Below are 12596 nucleotides of genomic sequence, written 5' to 3' on the forward strand. Positions count from 1 at the left end.
GATCTCCCTACAGTTGCTATTAAAAATCAGCATTGTCCTCACCCTGCAATGTCCTGTTTCATTTTCAAATTTAAAGCACATTCAAAAACCAGTTTAAACATTAACTGAACATGAAAACCATGTGCTAAAGATGTCCAGGTAGTACCTCATAACCATATAAATTTGTTTATAAATCATTCTGTTTCAGTTTTTAAGCCAGGAAAACAAAAGAGGAACACCTAAACCCATTAATTGTAAGCTTGTGGTCTTGTTAAACAGGAGAACTGCAAAAATGCAAGTATGTGGAGACACAGGCTCAATTTTGGCAAATAATTAGGTATGGGGAAAAAACTGGTGTGTCCATACAGTAAGAAATGCACTGTTTTGTCTACAATAATACCCATAAAGCATGAAAAACTTTCATAACATGCTGGTATTTACCTTGGTGCTGACCCAAAACTACAGAAACTTCTATTCTTCAGTTTGGAAAACATGCCCCTAGAAACATACCCTTAATTTAACTATACAAGTCTTGTTTTGGCACTCTTGTGGGTCTCTTCTAACTCAGGATATCCTTGTGATTTTATGAACTGCTGTGTTTCTGTTGTTCCACCTTAAGTTTTAACTTGAGAAAAAGAACACAACTACCGAAAACTAAGACAGAAATTAATTTAAAGAGCAAGCAGTGTCCCAATAAATATAAAACCCAGATATATAGTATAAGAATGACATAGTAATTTTCTGTTTACCATCATGTGTATTTTCATGAGAACCACACAGAAGTTTAGTTCTACCCTTAGAAGTGTTTTGCTTTAACTGGATACAGGCAGAAGGTCTAATAACCTTATAGATACCCTTGTACTGAATTCTCATTGTACTGTTTTCCATTTTCTTACATCACCAAAAAACCCCAAACCACCCATACAGTGGGTGAAACAGTCAGCATCAAAGCTAGAGTGAGCCAAGTTACCACTTGCTTACACTACACATATTCTATTCCATGTTATTAGCACTTACACATTCAGGAGTTCTCAGAGTAATCAACAAAATGGAAATAAAGCTTTGAAGCTGTGGAGATCAAAGCAAGATAGCTGGATTCATTCTACTATCCTGCTACAGCATTTCCTGTTTCTCCAGAGCCAACATCTAATGGTTTCCTTTCTGGAGTATTTTTTGACTATATACTCAGAACACAAGCTATCAGCAATTCATCTTCAAAACCCCTGCTCATTTAAGGAGCCTTCTCACAGCAAGCCCAAGAGCAGGATCCATTGCAAATCCACAACATCTGCTCACCTGTTTTCTTGGTGCAGGGTTTTGGTAGCAGGGGGCCACAGGGGTGGTTCCTCTGAGAAGCTGCTGGAAGCTTCCCCCATGTGTGACAGAGGCAGAGCCAGTGAGCTCCAAGATGGACCTGCTGCTGGCCAAGGCCATGCAGTGCCACTGACAGCAGCAGCACCTCTGGGATTACGTATTTAGGAACAGGAAGAAAACCTGCACAGCTGCAGCCAGAGAGGAATGATGATATCTGAGGCCACTGTGGATATAGGAAACTACTCTGCAGAGGAAGCAGCAGCAGAGACAACATGCAGTGAGTTGGCCAAAACCCCCATTCTCATACTCCTGTGCTGCTGTGGGGAAGAGGCAGAGAAATGGGGAGTAAAGCCAAGCCCAGGAAGAAGGGAGGGGTGGGGGGAAAGTGTTTTAAGATTTAGTTTTTATTTCTTATTACCCTACTCTGTTTTGATAGGTAATAAATGAAACTGATCTGTCCAAGTTGAGTCTTTTGCCCATGACAGAGTGAGCTCTCCCTGCCCTTATCTTGACTCATGAGCCTCTTGTTATACTTTTTTCTCCCCTATCCATCTGAGGAGGAGAATGATAGAGTGGATCTGGTGGGCACTTGGTGTCTAACCAGGACCAGCCCACCACAAATGTCCATGCAAAACTCTAAGCAGGAGGGAAACGCCTCAGAGCTACGCTGCTCTCTACTCTCAATTTTTCCATGTCTTGGGCTGGTGTTTCCCAGCACAACTTGGCAACTGCAGCAACGTGGCCTTCCAGCTACAGCATAAAAGGCCACTCATCAGAGGATGCAAGCACCAAAGAGTCACTGGACACACACAACAGTACCCAGTTCTCTAAAGCAGAGGCAAAAGTTTGGGCAGGAGAGCATACAGAACTGCACTGAAACTACAGCACTTCCAAACAGGAAAAAAGAAGAGAGCTAGGGCAAGGCTAGCTGTTTGGAAACAGCCAAGAACACATGACAAGGAAGGCAATGGGATTGGAGAGTACAGAGGAATGCTGTGGGTGAGAGAGAAATGTTTTTCAATTAAATTTGGGAAATAACATGGTTTTTTTCAGCCAATATCCTTAATATTAGAAGAAACAATTACACTTGAAAGAGATGAAAAATACTTAAGAATCTAATGCCTGAATTACTTGGAGGCAGCTGGCAGAGAAGGACAGGGGAACAGGGAAAAGGACAGGAGCTAGTTTTCATCAAACCAGCAACAATCATTTTACCCATTAGGAGATGAACAGTCAGCATTTGGGGTCATTTTCTTGATGGCAACAAGAAAATTCCAGAATGGATAAAACAAGCATTATTTAGATAGTTTTGGCCTTTCAGATGGGGTAGAAGATTGCTCTATAAAGAAAGACAAAAAAAAAAAATAAAAGAAAAAAAAGAAAAAAAATAAAGCATGTGCAGTCCCTTTGCCACTTCTGCGATTAAAAGTGTAAGTAATAACCCACGAAAGAGAGGGAGAGTAAAGAACAAGTACTTAGTGCAGCCTTCCCCAGCTCTTGTTCTGACACCTGCAGCTTCACCTTTCCCTTCCCAGCTCCACATGTTTTCTCCTCTCTGTTGTACCTGCAAACACACCAAGTAGCTTTTCCTTCATCTTTCACTTGCTCAGACACCAAGAAACCACAATCACAACCTCCCCACTCTCAGCTGCAGCCTGAACAGCCTCCTTGGCCAGAAGGAGCACAGGGAAAGCTGGCCAAGAAGGCACAGCTCACTCTGCTGCTCACTGGGAAAGTCAGGCAAAGCTTTGGGGAACTGGAGCACCCTTATTGCATGTAGAGTTTTCAGGTGAATGGTTTGGCTGAAGGTGCTCAACACCTTTTTCCAGGCATGTGCAAACACTCCCATAAATCACTCAGCTCCAGGCAGGCTTTCTTAGGAGTGGAATAAGGTACAACCTACATGGAACAAGTCTCCTGACAAACCTAAGTTTTAACTTTAAAGTAAAAAAGGTACAAGCGCATATCAAAAAATAGCTGTAAAAATGGTTTAGGTATGAACGAAACGCTGTTTGGTTTCTTTCCTTAGCACTCACAAGAGATGAGTCAGGCTGAACTTTGCAAGCGAAGCTTCAGTTGATAGCAAGAAATCTAGCCTGGGAAATAAGAGTCCTGAGGGTTAACGTCTGAGAAGGCTACAAGCAACCAACAAAAGCTTTATAGTAGGAAGGGAGAAGGAACAGCCATGGTTCAAACTCCCCATATAATTACAACCTGATTCTTCCCTTGACTCCCAGAAGAAACTGTGCCTCCTCAATCCAATCCAATCCAATTCTGGGAAATAAGAACCAACTTCAAACAATTACTCTATGACATTGTATTTTACACAATGCTGCCCGTAAAAACATCTGCATAGTATTTTTTAGCCAGTTCTTATACCAGGTCTTCCACATCCTAATCTTTCACTGAACAGCAGATATCTACCTAAACCACCATGGAGAGCATTGGCACAGCTTTTATGTGAAAGATGACACACAGTCAATTAAAAAAGTCGTCCACATCAAAAGGAAAGCAGTGCATTTGCAAAAAAAAAAACTGTGTAAGGAAACAGTTAAGACATTGCTCCCCGCCAGATCTGCTTTCTCATACCCTTCACATATTCTTTATTTACCGACACACTGACCACGAATCTTCTCTCACAGTTACTCCCCAGTCTCAGCACTGCACAGGTGGGAGGGAACAGTGATGCTCCCAGCAAAGTGACTTGACTGCAGAACATGTTGCATCCTCTGGCAAAAATCTGCTCCTGAAGAATTCACAACACCAACACTGTCCTAAGCAGATACAGACTCCCAGGGTAACAAGAGTCATCTGCAAAAACAGGGCCCTTGCAAGCACATGCCAAAACTGAGAAAAGGTGTGGCTGTGTAAATTTGTGTACATTTAGTCACAAATAATGTATGGTGACACTCAGCACAGTCCTGTCAGCCACAAAAATGACCATTTCCTACTAGTTACCACTTGAACCAGACTGGTAATATTTGCACTGATCTTATGTCCTACCTCGAGCTTTCAAATAAACCTGATATTCATAGGTCACGTAAGACTAAGACTTAATATTGCTTTGCTCTAATGGGCAACAGCAGCAAGTGCCAAGCAGCAAACGTGACGAGACTGTTTTGCTTTTGTTCAGGTTATAAGGATGCAAAACATCTAAAAATGAAAATCATACTATCCCAGGCATCACACCAACACCAGCCCTCCATGTTCCCTTCAGCACAGCCAACAGGCGACACAAATACTGAGATGACGTAAACAGCAGGATGAGATTCACCTCCCATGTCATTGCATATATTCATAGCAACTGTTTAAACTACTGTGACTGCTGCTGCTTAGGTATGTGGGAAACTCTTAAAATCGAGTGATAAAATTTACTAGATAACTATCTGCCAGTACTTGCCTGCACCAAGACAAAACACTCTTCACCTCTCATGAAAGGACTTAAACAGGTGCGCTGTACTTTGTGAGCTCTTAACAAGATCCATTGTTCCATGCTGCATGAAGTTCCCACTCAACAAAAACATCACACTGCTTCCAACAAGGCTCCTACTCATCTTACATGTCTGTAATCAACATGCAACAGCTTGGCACAAGTTTTTCCCGAATTAAAAATTAAAAGCTTCAGGAAGAAACAGAGCACATTAGTCAACGCCAAAAACATAGTTCATAGGGCTCATTCCTCGTGCTGTTTGTTAAAACGGCGTCAGGTGAGGGACAGCCACACACTATCAACACTGTATCAACACGTGTGATAGATATAATACTCTAAAGGCCTTGAAGTCTGTTTTCAAACTCAAAGCCCCTTCCAATAAAATTGAATTAATACTGGTCACAGCCCCGTGAGGTAGATGCCCTTTAGCCGTACACGTGTTAGCACAGATCACTGCTCCACTCTTGGCCACAAGCGTGATGATTACTGACCAAACCAGGATTACACTGCGAGTTTCCAGTTTCCAGCCCAATGCTAGAAGCGACTCTATTTCACACCCCTCTCCCACACACTTCTGAAGCACAGCTAATTCTGGAAAGTAAAAAAAGCGTAGCAACACGGTAAGCACAACACTGTAACTCCGGCTGAACAGGAGCGTCCAAAGCTCCTTTGGAAGCACTTCCCAGCCCGTACAGGTGCGGGCCAGCGGCGGGACACGAGCAGGGATGCAGCAATCCTGGACGCTTCTGCCACTAAGAGATGCTGTAGTGAGGGCAAAAGGCTCAAGGAAACCAACCCAAGCCATGGCTGCCCCGCGGGAAAGCCTCAACCCCCGGCCCAGCCCCCTCCCCGAGCGGAGCCGCGCCCCGTCCCGTCCCGGCTCACCTTCCCCGACGGGCGCCCGGCTCCTACATCTCCTCCCGCTTCTGGAAGCTGATGCTGGCGTACGCGCTCAGATCCTCGCCACAGTGGCCACTCCCGCGCTGCTGGCCCGGGGGCTTCGGCGGCAGCGGCTGCTTCGCCTCGGCGGGGGCGTGCGGGTGGTGGTGACGGCGGTGGCCGCAGTCCCTCACCAAGTCCAGGTCGATGTAGTTGAGCCCGTTCTCCAGGGCGGGCGCGGTCCCCGGGTCCCGGCGGGCGGCCGCCTCCCCCGCGCCGGGCCGCAGCCACACGTTCTCGAAGGAGGCCGAGCTGTGCCGCTTCACCTCCTCGGCGCCCCCCGCGCTGCCGCACGGGAAGGGGGCCCCGAGCCCGCCCGACGCTCCGCGGGCCGTGCTCGGCGTGGAGGAGAAGGTCTCGGAGCTGTGCCGCCGCCGGCCGCCCTGCGGGTCGGCGCGGATCACCTTGGCGCTCTGGTTGCGGCCGGGGCTGAGGCTAACGCGGGTGAAGGCGCTGCCCGCGCCCAGGCCCCCCAGCAGGGAGGAGGAGCGCGGCGGCGCCGCCGAGAGCTCGGCCGTCGGCCGCGGCAGCTCCGGGGACGCAGCGGTGGCGGCCGCCGGGGGCTTTTCGGGACCGGCGCGGCCCCCCCGCACCTCGGCGTAGCTGAGCAGGCGGGCGGGCGAGCCGGGGGAAGGGCTGTCCGCGTAGTCCGAGCAGGAGCCCCCGCCGGTCGCGGCGCCCCCCCGCTGCATCGCCACGTAGTCCCGGCCGAGCCGGGCCGCCCGCGCGGTGGCGAAGCCGGGCGGGCAGGGGGCCCGCGGCGGGCCCGGCTCCATGTTCATGTACTCCTCGGCGGCCTCGCTGCCCGGCGGCGGCAGGGCCATGCTCAGGGCAGCCGCGGGGAAGGGCGGCTTGTCGCCGGCGATGAACTCGATATTCACGTACTCGCCGGGGCTCTTGGGCTCCGGGGGCAGCAGCACCGGGGGCTGCTCTCGGGCTCGCGGCAGGGTGCTGGCCTTGGGGCCACCCAGCGACAGCCGCGTGGGGCGCGCCAGGCGGCCCTTGGTCTGTACGGCCGTGTCCACCTTGCGCGGGGGCTGCGCCTGAGGCGGGGGGCCGCCCTCGGGGCCGCCGCCGCCGCCCAGGCTGTCGCTGCTGGTGGAGGAGGACGAGTCCTCTGCCGCGTACAGGAGGCGGCTGGAGCCGAGTGCGATGCGGGGCTGAGGGCTGCCCTCCTCGGCTGCCCCTGCCGGCCTGCTGCCGCCCCGCCGGTGCACGTGCTTGAAGGAGCGTGGCAGCGAGAAGTAGGAGTAGATGGGTTTGTGGTGAGCTACGGTGGCCGCCTCCTCGGCCCCCGGCTGTCCCGCAGCCCCGAAGTAGCAGTCGGGCGGAGTACTGGTGGTGGAGCCGCTGGCTGGGGACATGTTGATATAGTCGCTGCCGCCGCAGGGGAGCTTCCCTTCGTTGCTCTCCACTGAGAGTTTCGGATGGTGGCCGGCACCATTTGTCCAGATCTTGCCATAGCCCGCAGAGCTGCTGTCGGGGGAGTAGCTGCCACTGGGGGACATCATCATGTAGCCATTAGAGTCCACTGTGGCTGGAGGGTGGCGGCCACCCCTGCCAGGGTTGATGATCTGCTGTGGGGCCGACACACTCTTAGGACTCATGGGCATATAGTCACCACCCTTAGGGGGACCCCCACCGCTGGGCACAGGGGCGACACCAGGTGACATGGGCATGTAGCCATCATCCGTGTGCGGGGCGGAGTTGGTCCGATGATGGCCACTGTCCATGTGGTGCATCTCCAGGCACTCCTCTGGGTAGGAATGAGTGGGCACAAAGGCTGAGTGGCGGTAGGAGGGCAACCTGCTGCTGCCACAGGGGTAAGAAGGCAGCATCTCCGTGTACTCCTCAATGGAAGCCACCGAAGACTGTGAGGGTGTCTTCTGGTGGGAGATGGTGGGTGAAGTACCTGCCGAGTGAGTCCGCTTTCTGAACGCCTTCTCCAAGTCAGCAACATCCTCACTACCACCTCGAGGACAGCAGGGTGTACTAGGATAACGGGGCTGCTGCTGAGGATGGCAGGTGCGTGGGATGAAATGGCCATTGGGAGCTGCCAGGCTGCAGCAGGAAGAGGTGGCCTTCCCTCCCATGCAGATGTAGTTGAGGTCTTCATCACCCCGGGCGGGGGGAGTGTGTCCCAATGAATCAGGGGTTACACTGCGAAAAGAGCTCCGAAAGTCACACGGGCTTGAGCCATACTCATCAGAAGAAATAAATCCACCATCACTAGGGGAGCCAGAAACTGAAGCACTAGACCTTCGTGGAAACAAACAATCTGAGGTGGAGCCGTGGCCACTAGTGCTGCTTGATGACAGGCTGACTGGACTGGTGGCTGAAGGAGAGCAGCGTGAGGAAGGCATTGGGATGGACCGGCTGTGGTTAAGTGGAGGATGGAGCCTGGAGTTGCCACGGTGTCTGTGTGAATGAGTCCGGTTAGCACTGGGACTAACTGGGCTACCATCCACAGAGGCAGGTCTTGACATTGTGCCTTCCCCATCACTTGATGCTCGAACCCGGAAAGAGCTGGGTTTGCCACCTGTACCTCCACCACCAGCAGGAGAGGTGGCTGTGACACTCTCAGTCCTGGACCGCCGGCTGAGCCCCACTTGGCTTGGTGGAGGGTTGTTGACGTGGTGCCTGCGAAGGGGCACAGAGATCGGGTTGGAACAGTTTGAGGAGGACTGGCTCTTGCTGCGGGGCCGGAATTCCTCACTCATGGCTCGCATGGCCTCCAGGATAGTTTCATGCATGTTCTGTGCCACCACTGAGTCATCCACTTGCATCCAGAACTCACCGGGTCCAGTGACAGCTGAGCGTCCCACCTCAATGAAGAAGAAGTTCTCAGAGTGACCACAGCGGCGGATATTGAGCAGCTGCAGCACCACAGCAGCCGCATCTGAATTCAGCTTTACAAAGCTGATGGTCTTGTTAGTCAGGCACAGGCGGTAGATGCCAATCAGGTTCTTTGTCTGGCCTAGGCCCTTAGGCTTCAGAATTACTTGCCAAACTTCCTTAAAAGCTGGACCAGGGGCCACCTCACCATAGCTGTCCTCACCTGCTTCCCCCAGTCCTGTGCTGCTGCCTCCAAAAGTGACATCACTGTGGTGGTGGTGGTGGTGGTGATGGAGGTGGTGGTGGCCCTTGGCCCTGTTGTGCAACTGCAGCAGCGCTTGGTACCAGCTCTCCTGCTCAGGTTCACTGTCAGCTGCAATGGCAAAGTGCTCGTCCTTAGTGTAGAGGGCCACCAGGTGCTTGTTCTTGGAGTCAGCCCGTTTGTTGATGTTGAAGCAGCTTTCTAGTGGGATGGAGCGCTTGGGGGCCCCTGACTTGTGTCTCCATTTCTTCTCATTCTCGTAATACTCCAGCCGGGCGGGTCCAGACTCACTGGCTGCCCTCAGCACAAAAAATCGTTTATGCATGCTCTTGGGTTTGCGCAAGTAACCCACCTTTCTGACATCTGAGAAAAAGCCCTCGTTATTATCCGTGGGGCTGGCCATGATGAGAAGTGGTGGAGCTGTTACTGCAGCTCACAGTCTGCAAGACCCCAAAACTGACAAGCCAGCCAGGAAAGGCAACCACCTAAAATAAAATTCATGCAACAACAGCAACAACAACAACAGCAACAAAAAAAAAAAAAAAAAAAAAAAAAAAAAAAAGGGCAAAATAGCTCCGGATCCTCTTTGGAGAACGGGACGGGGACGTACAGAAGCAGGGCGAGAGCAGCTGTTCAGTGGCAGAGACAGCTTCCAGCACCAAATCAGAGTTTGTGTTGCTGTTTATGCCCAAATCGCGCTTAGACGGGTAAGCTCGTCCTTAAAAAGTCCTGTCCCGATCAGTCCAGACGAAAGTCTCGTCCCAAAATGAGCCGCTAGGAATGAAAAACGCATCTTCCCTTGCAGGGGTCGGGCTCCGGCGGAGCCGGGAGCGGGGCGGGGGTCCCTTTCCTCCGCTCCCTGCACCCCTTCCCCGGCTCAAGTTTGCCTCCGCGAGCAGCGATCTCTGTTGCAGATTAAATATCCTCTCGGGGGCGGAGATTGTTTTGCAAAGTCCGGGGTTTGCACCCAAAAATACACGCTGCTTTCCCCTCTCTCGCCCTCCCCCCCAAAAAAGAGAAAATTAAAAAAAAATGCCGCCCACAATACAATCCCCCTTCCCCAAATATCAGCGCCGAGGCTGCTGCTCTCGCTCGTGCGTGCGGAGGAGGCTGGCGACCCCATTCAGTCCCATCTCGTTAGGCAGAGAAAGTGCCATTTCCACACGCGGCGCAGCCCGGCAGCGGCGGGAGGGGAGGCAAGCCCGAGTGCCGAAGGAACATCCTCTCTTCCTCCTCCTCTTCATTCCAGGCGGCAGCGCCTCAGCGGCCGGCGGCGCGGCCCCCTCCCGTGCCCCAACCCGCCGGGGGAACGGGCACCGCCGCGGCGGCTCCTTCACCGCCGGCTTCTCCTCGGAGTTTCCCGGCGCCCCGCACCAAAACAGGCGGCGGGGGCCGCGCTCGCCAGTCCAGCCCCCTCCGCCCGCCGCCGCGGCTCAGGCTCACTCCAAGGAGAACAACACGTGACGGCGCCAGTGCGTGGACCATCCCCGGAGCCGCCGCCGGGCTCCCGGCCAGCGCCGCCGCTCCGCCCTCCGCCCTGCCCTCATTCAGCGCGGCCGCGGGGCCGCCGCCGCCGCGCCCCCATTGGTGCCGGCGCCCGTCCGTCACGGCGGCGGCGGCGCCCGGCCGGGCTGGGGCGCGGCGCGTAGTAAAGAGGCGTAGACGCCATTCAGCGCCGTGTTATTTATACCCGCCGCCGGCGGCCTCTGCAGTGTGGCGGCTCCCGGGCCCGGCCGGGAGGGGAGCTGCTCCCGCCTACCCGCAGCCCTTGCCGCCTGCCTCGAGGGGAGGGGAGCGTGGGGGCGCCGTGGCTACGGCCGTGCCCGTGCCCGCCCCGCCCGCAGCTCGTTTGGCTCTTCGGGCTCAGACGCGGCCCCGGCTCTGCCAGCGCGGCCGGTCCCCAACAGGGCCCTGGCGGGAGTGGGGGGTCCTCGGCACGGCGCTGCCTCCACGGCGGGCGAGGCTGGGCCCCAGCAGCGCTCCCGGCTGTGCACCGGGTCCCCTGTCTCCCCGCGTCGCTCCGTGCTGAATCAAACCGAGCGTGCAGCGGGAGCGGCCGTGCCGGGGCTGGACGCGCCGCACCCGCAACTCTGCCCTGGGCCCCGGGAACAAGTGCGGGAGCGCTGCGGCCGCATCCGCTGCTCAATGCTGCCCTCTGCGGGACAGCGCCCGCGCGGGGTGCGGGCTGTGGCTCCGGGGGCGCTTTGGTGTTCCCTGCTGCCAGTTGCGATGGGTTACCCCGGACAGCCTGGGAGGGTAGCGGGTCTCCAATCGCCCTGAGCTGGCTCTACCCTACCCAAGCAGACTGACTGCCGCTGGTCAGTGGTGAAAGCGCCACAGCAGTGCTCTCATCTACTCTTCAGGTTAAAATGAAATACAAAATTACACTCTCGTTTGGAATTGTGTAGGTCCAAACACGGGATAAATAAGTTGGAGGCTTTTCGAATGCATTTGCATTACAAAGTTTGCTGCTGCACAGATCATGGCTGCGGTTATTTGAGAGGAGCAGCTACTTGGTCAAAAGGTGAAAGATTCCCCTGAAACAGTTAAAACATATAGAGAACCCAGAAAGGACAATAGGTAGCAGCATAAACCATCCTTGCATATTATCCTGTAGAAAACACCATAAAGCACAGAATTAAGGGTATTTGCCAAACACAAGATGACCATTTCTAATGCAAGAGCAGAGTCTAGCCGGTAAGGAGTGAGAAAAAAAGACAATCCATGCTGTAACAATAACCCATGTCATCACCTCGTTTTTTTCTCTGCACTGTAGCTAATCATGACAAACCCAGATATTTGTATTGAAAATAAATCTGTTATACATACCTGGAGATAAAGATTAGTATAAATAAATGTATTTCTGTCCTCCAACAAGTAGGACAGGAAATTGCTTCCCCCAGCCCACACCATGGAGCTGTGGGATAGAATTGCTGCCCCAAGGCATATTAAGATCAGCTATCGTGACTGTCATTAATGACAAGGTATGTTTTGTGAGAAGAGGGCACCGTCCTCATACATCTATGGCTAAAAGGTCCTGTGGCAGGAGGATAACTCCTAAACCTCCTCTCCCTGCCCCTTCACAAACATGGGAATGCATGTTTGTGCACAGAATATATGTACTACTTTTTAAATTAAACAATTTGCACATAGTAGGTAAGGTTATTAATATTAAATAATAACTTTTATTTGCTCTGGCCCATTCTTTCTCTTGGCAGGTGTTCCACTGTTGTGCACATGTAAGTGGAATGATCTCATGATGAGGAAGAACTACCATCTGACTTGTGTTGCAGCAGGGAACATGGATTTGAGAGTAAAAGCAGGAGAGAGTCCTCTAATCATGGAATTTCTTGAGTTGGAAGATACTCATACAGATGATCAAGGCCAAGTCCCTGCTCCTCACAGGACTACCCAAAACTAAACCATATGACGAAGGGCATTGTCCAGACTCTCCTTGAACTCTGACAGACTTGGTGTCCTGACTGATTCCCTGGGTAGCCTTTTCCTAACATCCAATCAACTTGCCTTAACAGTTTCATTCAGTTCATACCATGTCCTCCTAGCCACAGCTTGTGGGCAGACAGTATATTTAAATGTGCTCCATTCATCCTGGGAACATTCTCTTCAATAATAGCTGATTTTGCAGATAAAATAAAATCTGGTTGTTCTTATCTGGTTATCAAGGGGATTCATTAAATGTCCCAGAAGTGTTTTCAAACTTTATATATAGATTCATGTCCTTTGCCCAGCAGAAATAACAGGCAATAATATACTTCCAGCATATTCTGAAAACTATTTTTTAAAGTTAGTTTGCATTGTGCCAGACCACATCTTAGT

At 52.4% G+C, this 12596-nt stretch overlaps 1 protein-coding gene across 1 annotated transcript in view; it reads right to left on the minus strand.

Annotated features, from left to right (window-relative positions):
* Positions 1-9789, minus strand: part of IRS1 (insulin receptor substrate 1) — a 48286-nt gene extending 38497 nt beyond the window's left edge. Inside the window, exon 1 of the mRNA XM_056498571.1 lies at positions 5609-9789. Within this exon, the coding sequence (XP_056354546.1) occupies positions 5632-9162 (3531 nt within the window). The 5' untranslated portion in view covers positions 9163-9789 and the 3' untranslated portion in view covers positions 5609-5631. The remainder of the gene's footprint in view (positions 1-5608) is intronic.
* Between the last annotated feature and the right edge of the window lie 2807 nt (positions 9790-12596).

The sequence above is a fragment of the Oenanthe melanoleuca genome, chromosome 9 (assembly GCF_029582105.1).
Source record: "Oenanthe melanoleuca isolate GR-GAL-2019-014 chromosome 9, OMel1.0, whole genome shotgun sequence".
Lineage (NCBI taxonomy): Eukaryota > Metazoa > Chordata > Aves > Passeriformes > Muscicapidae > Oenanthe > Oenanthe melanoleuca.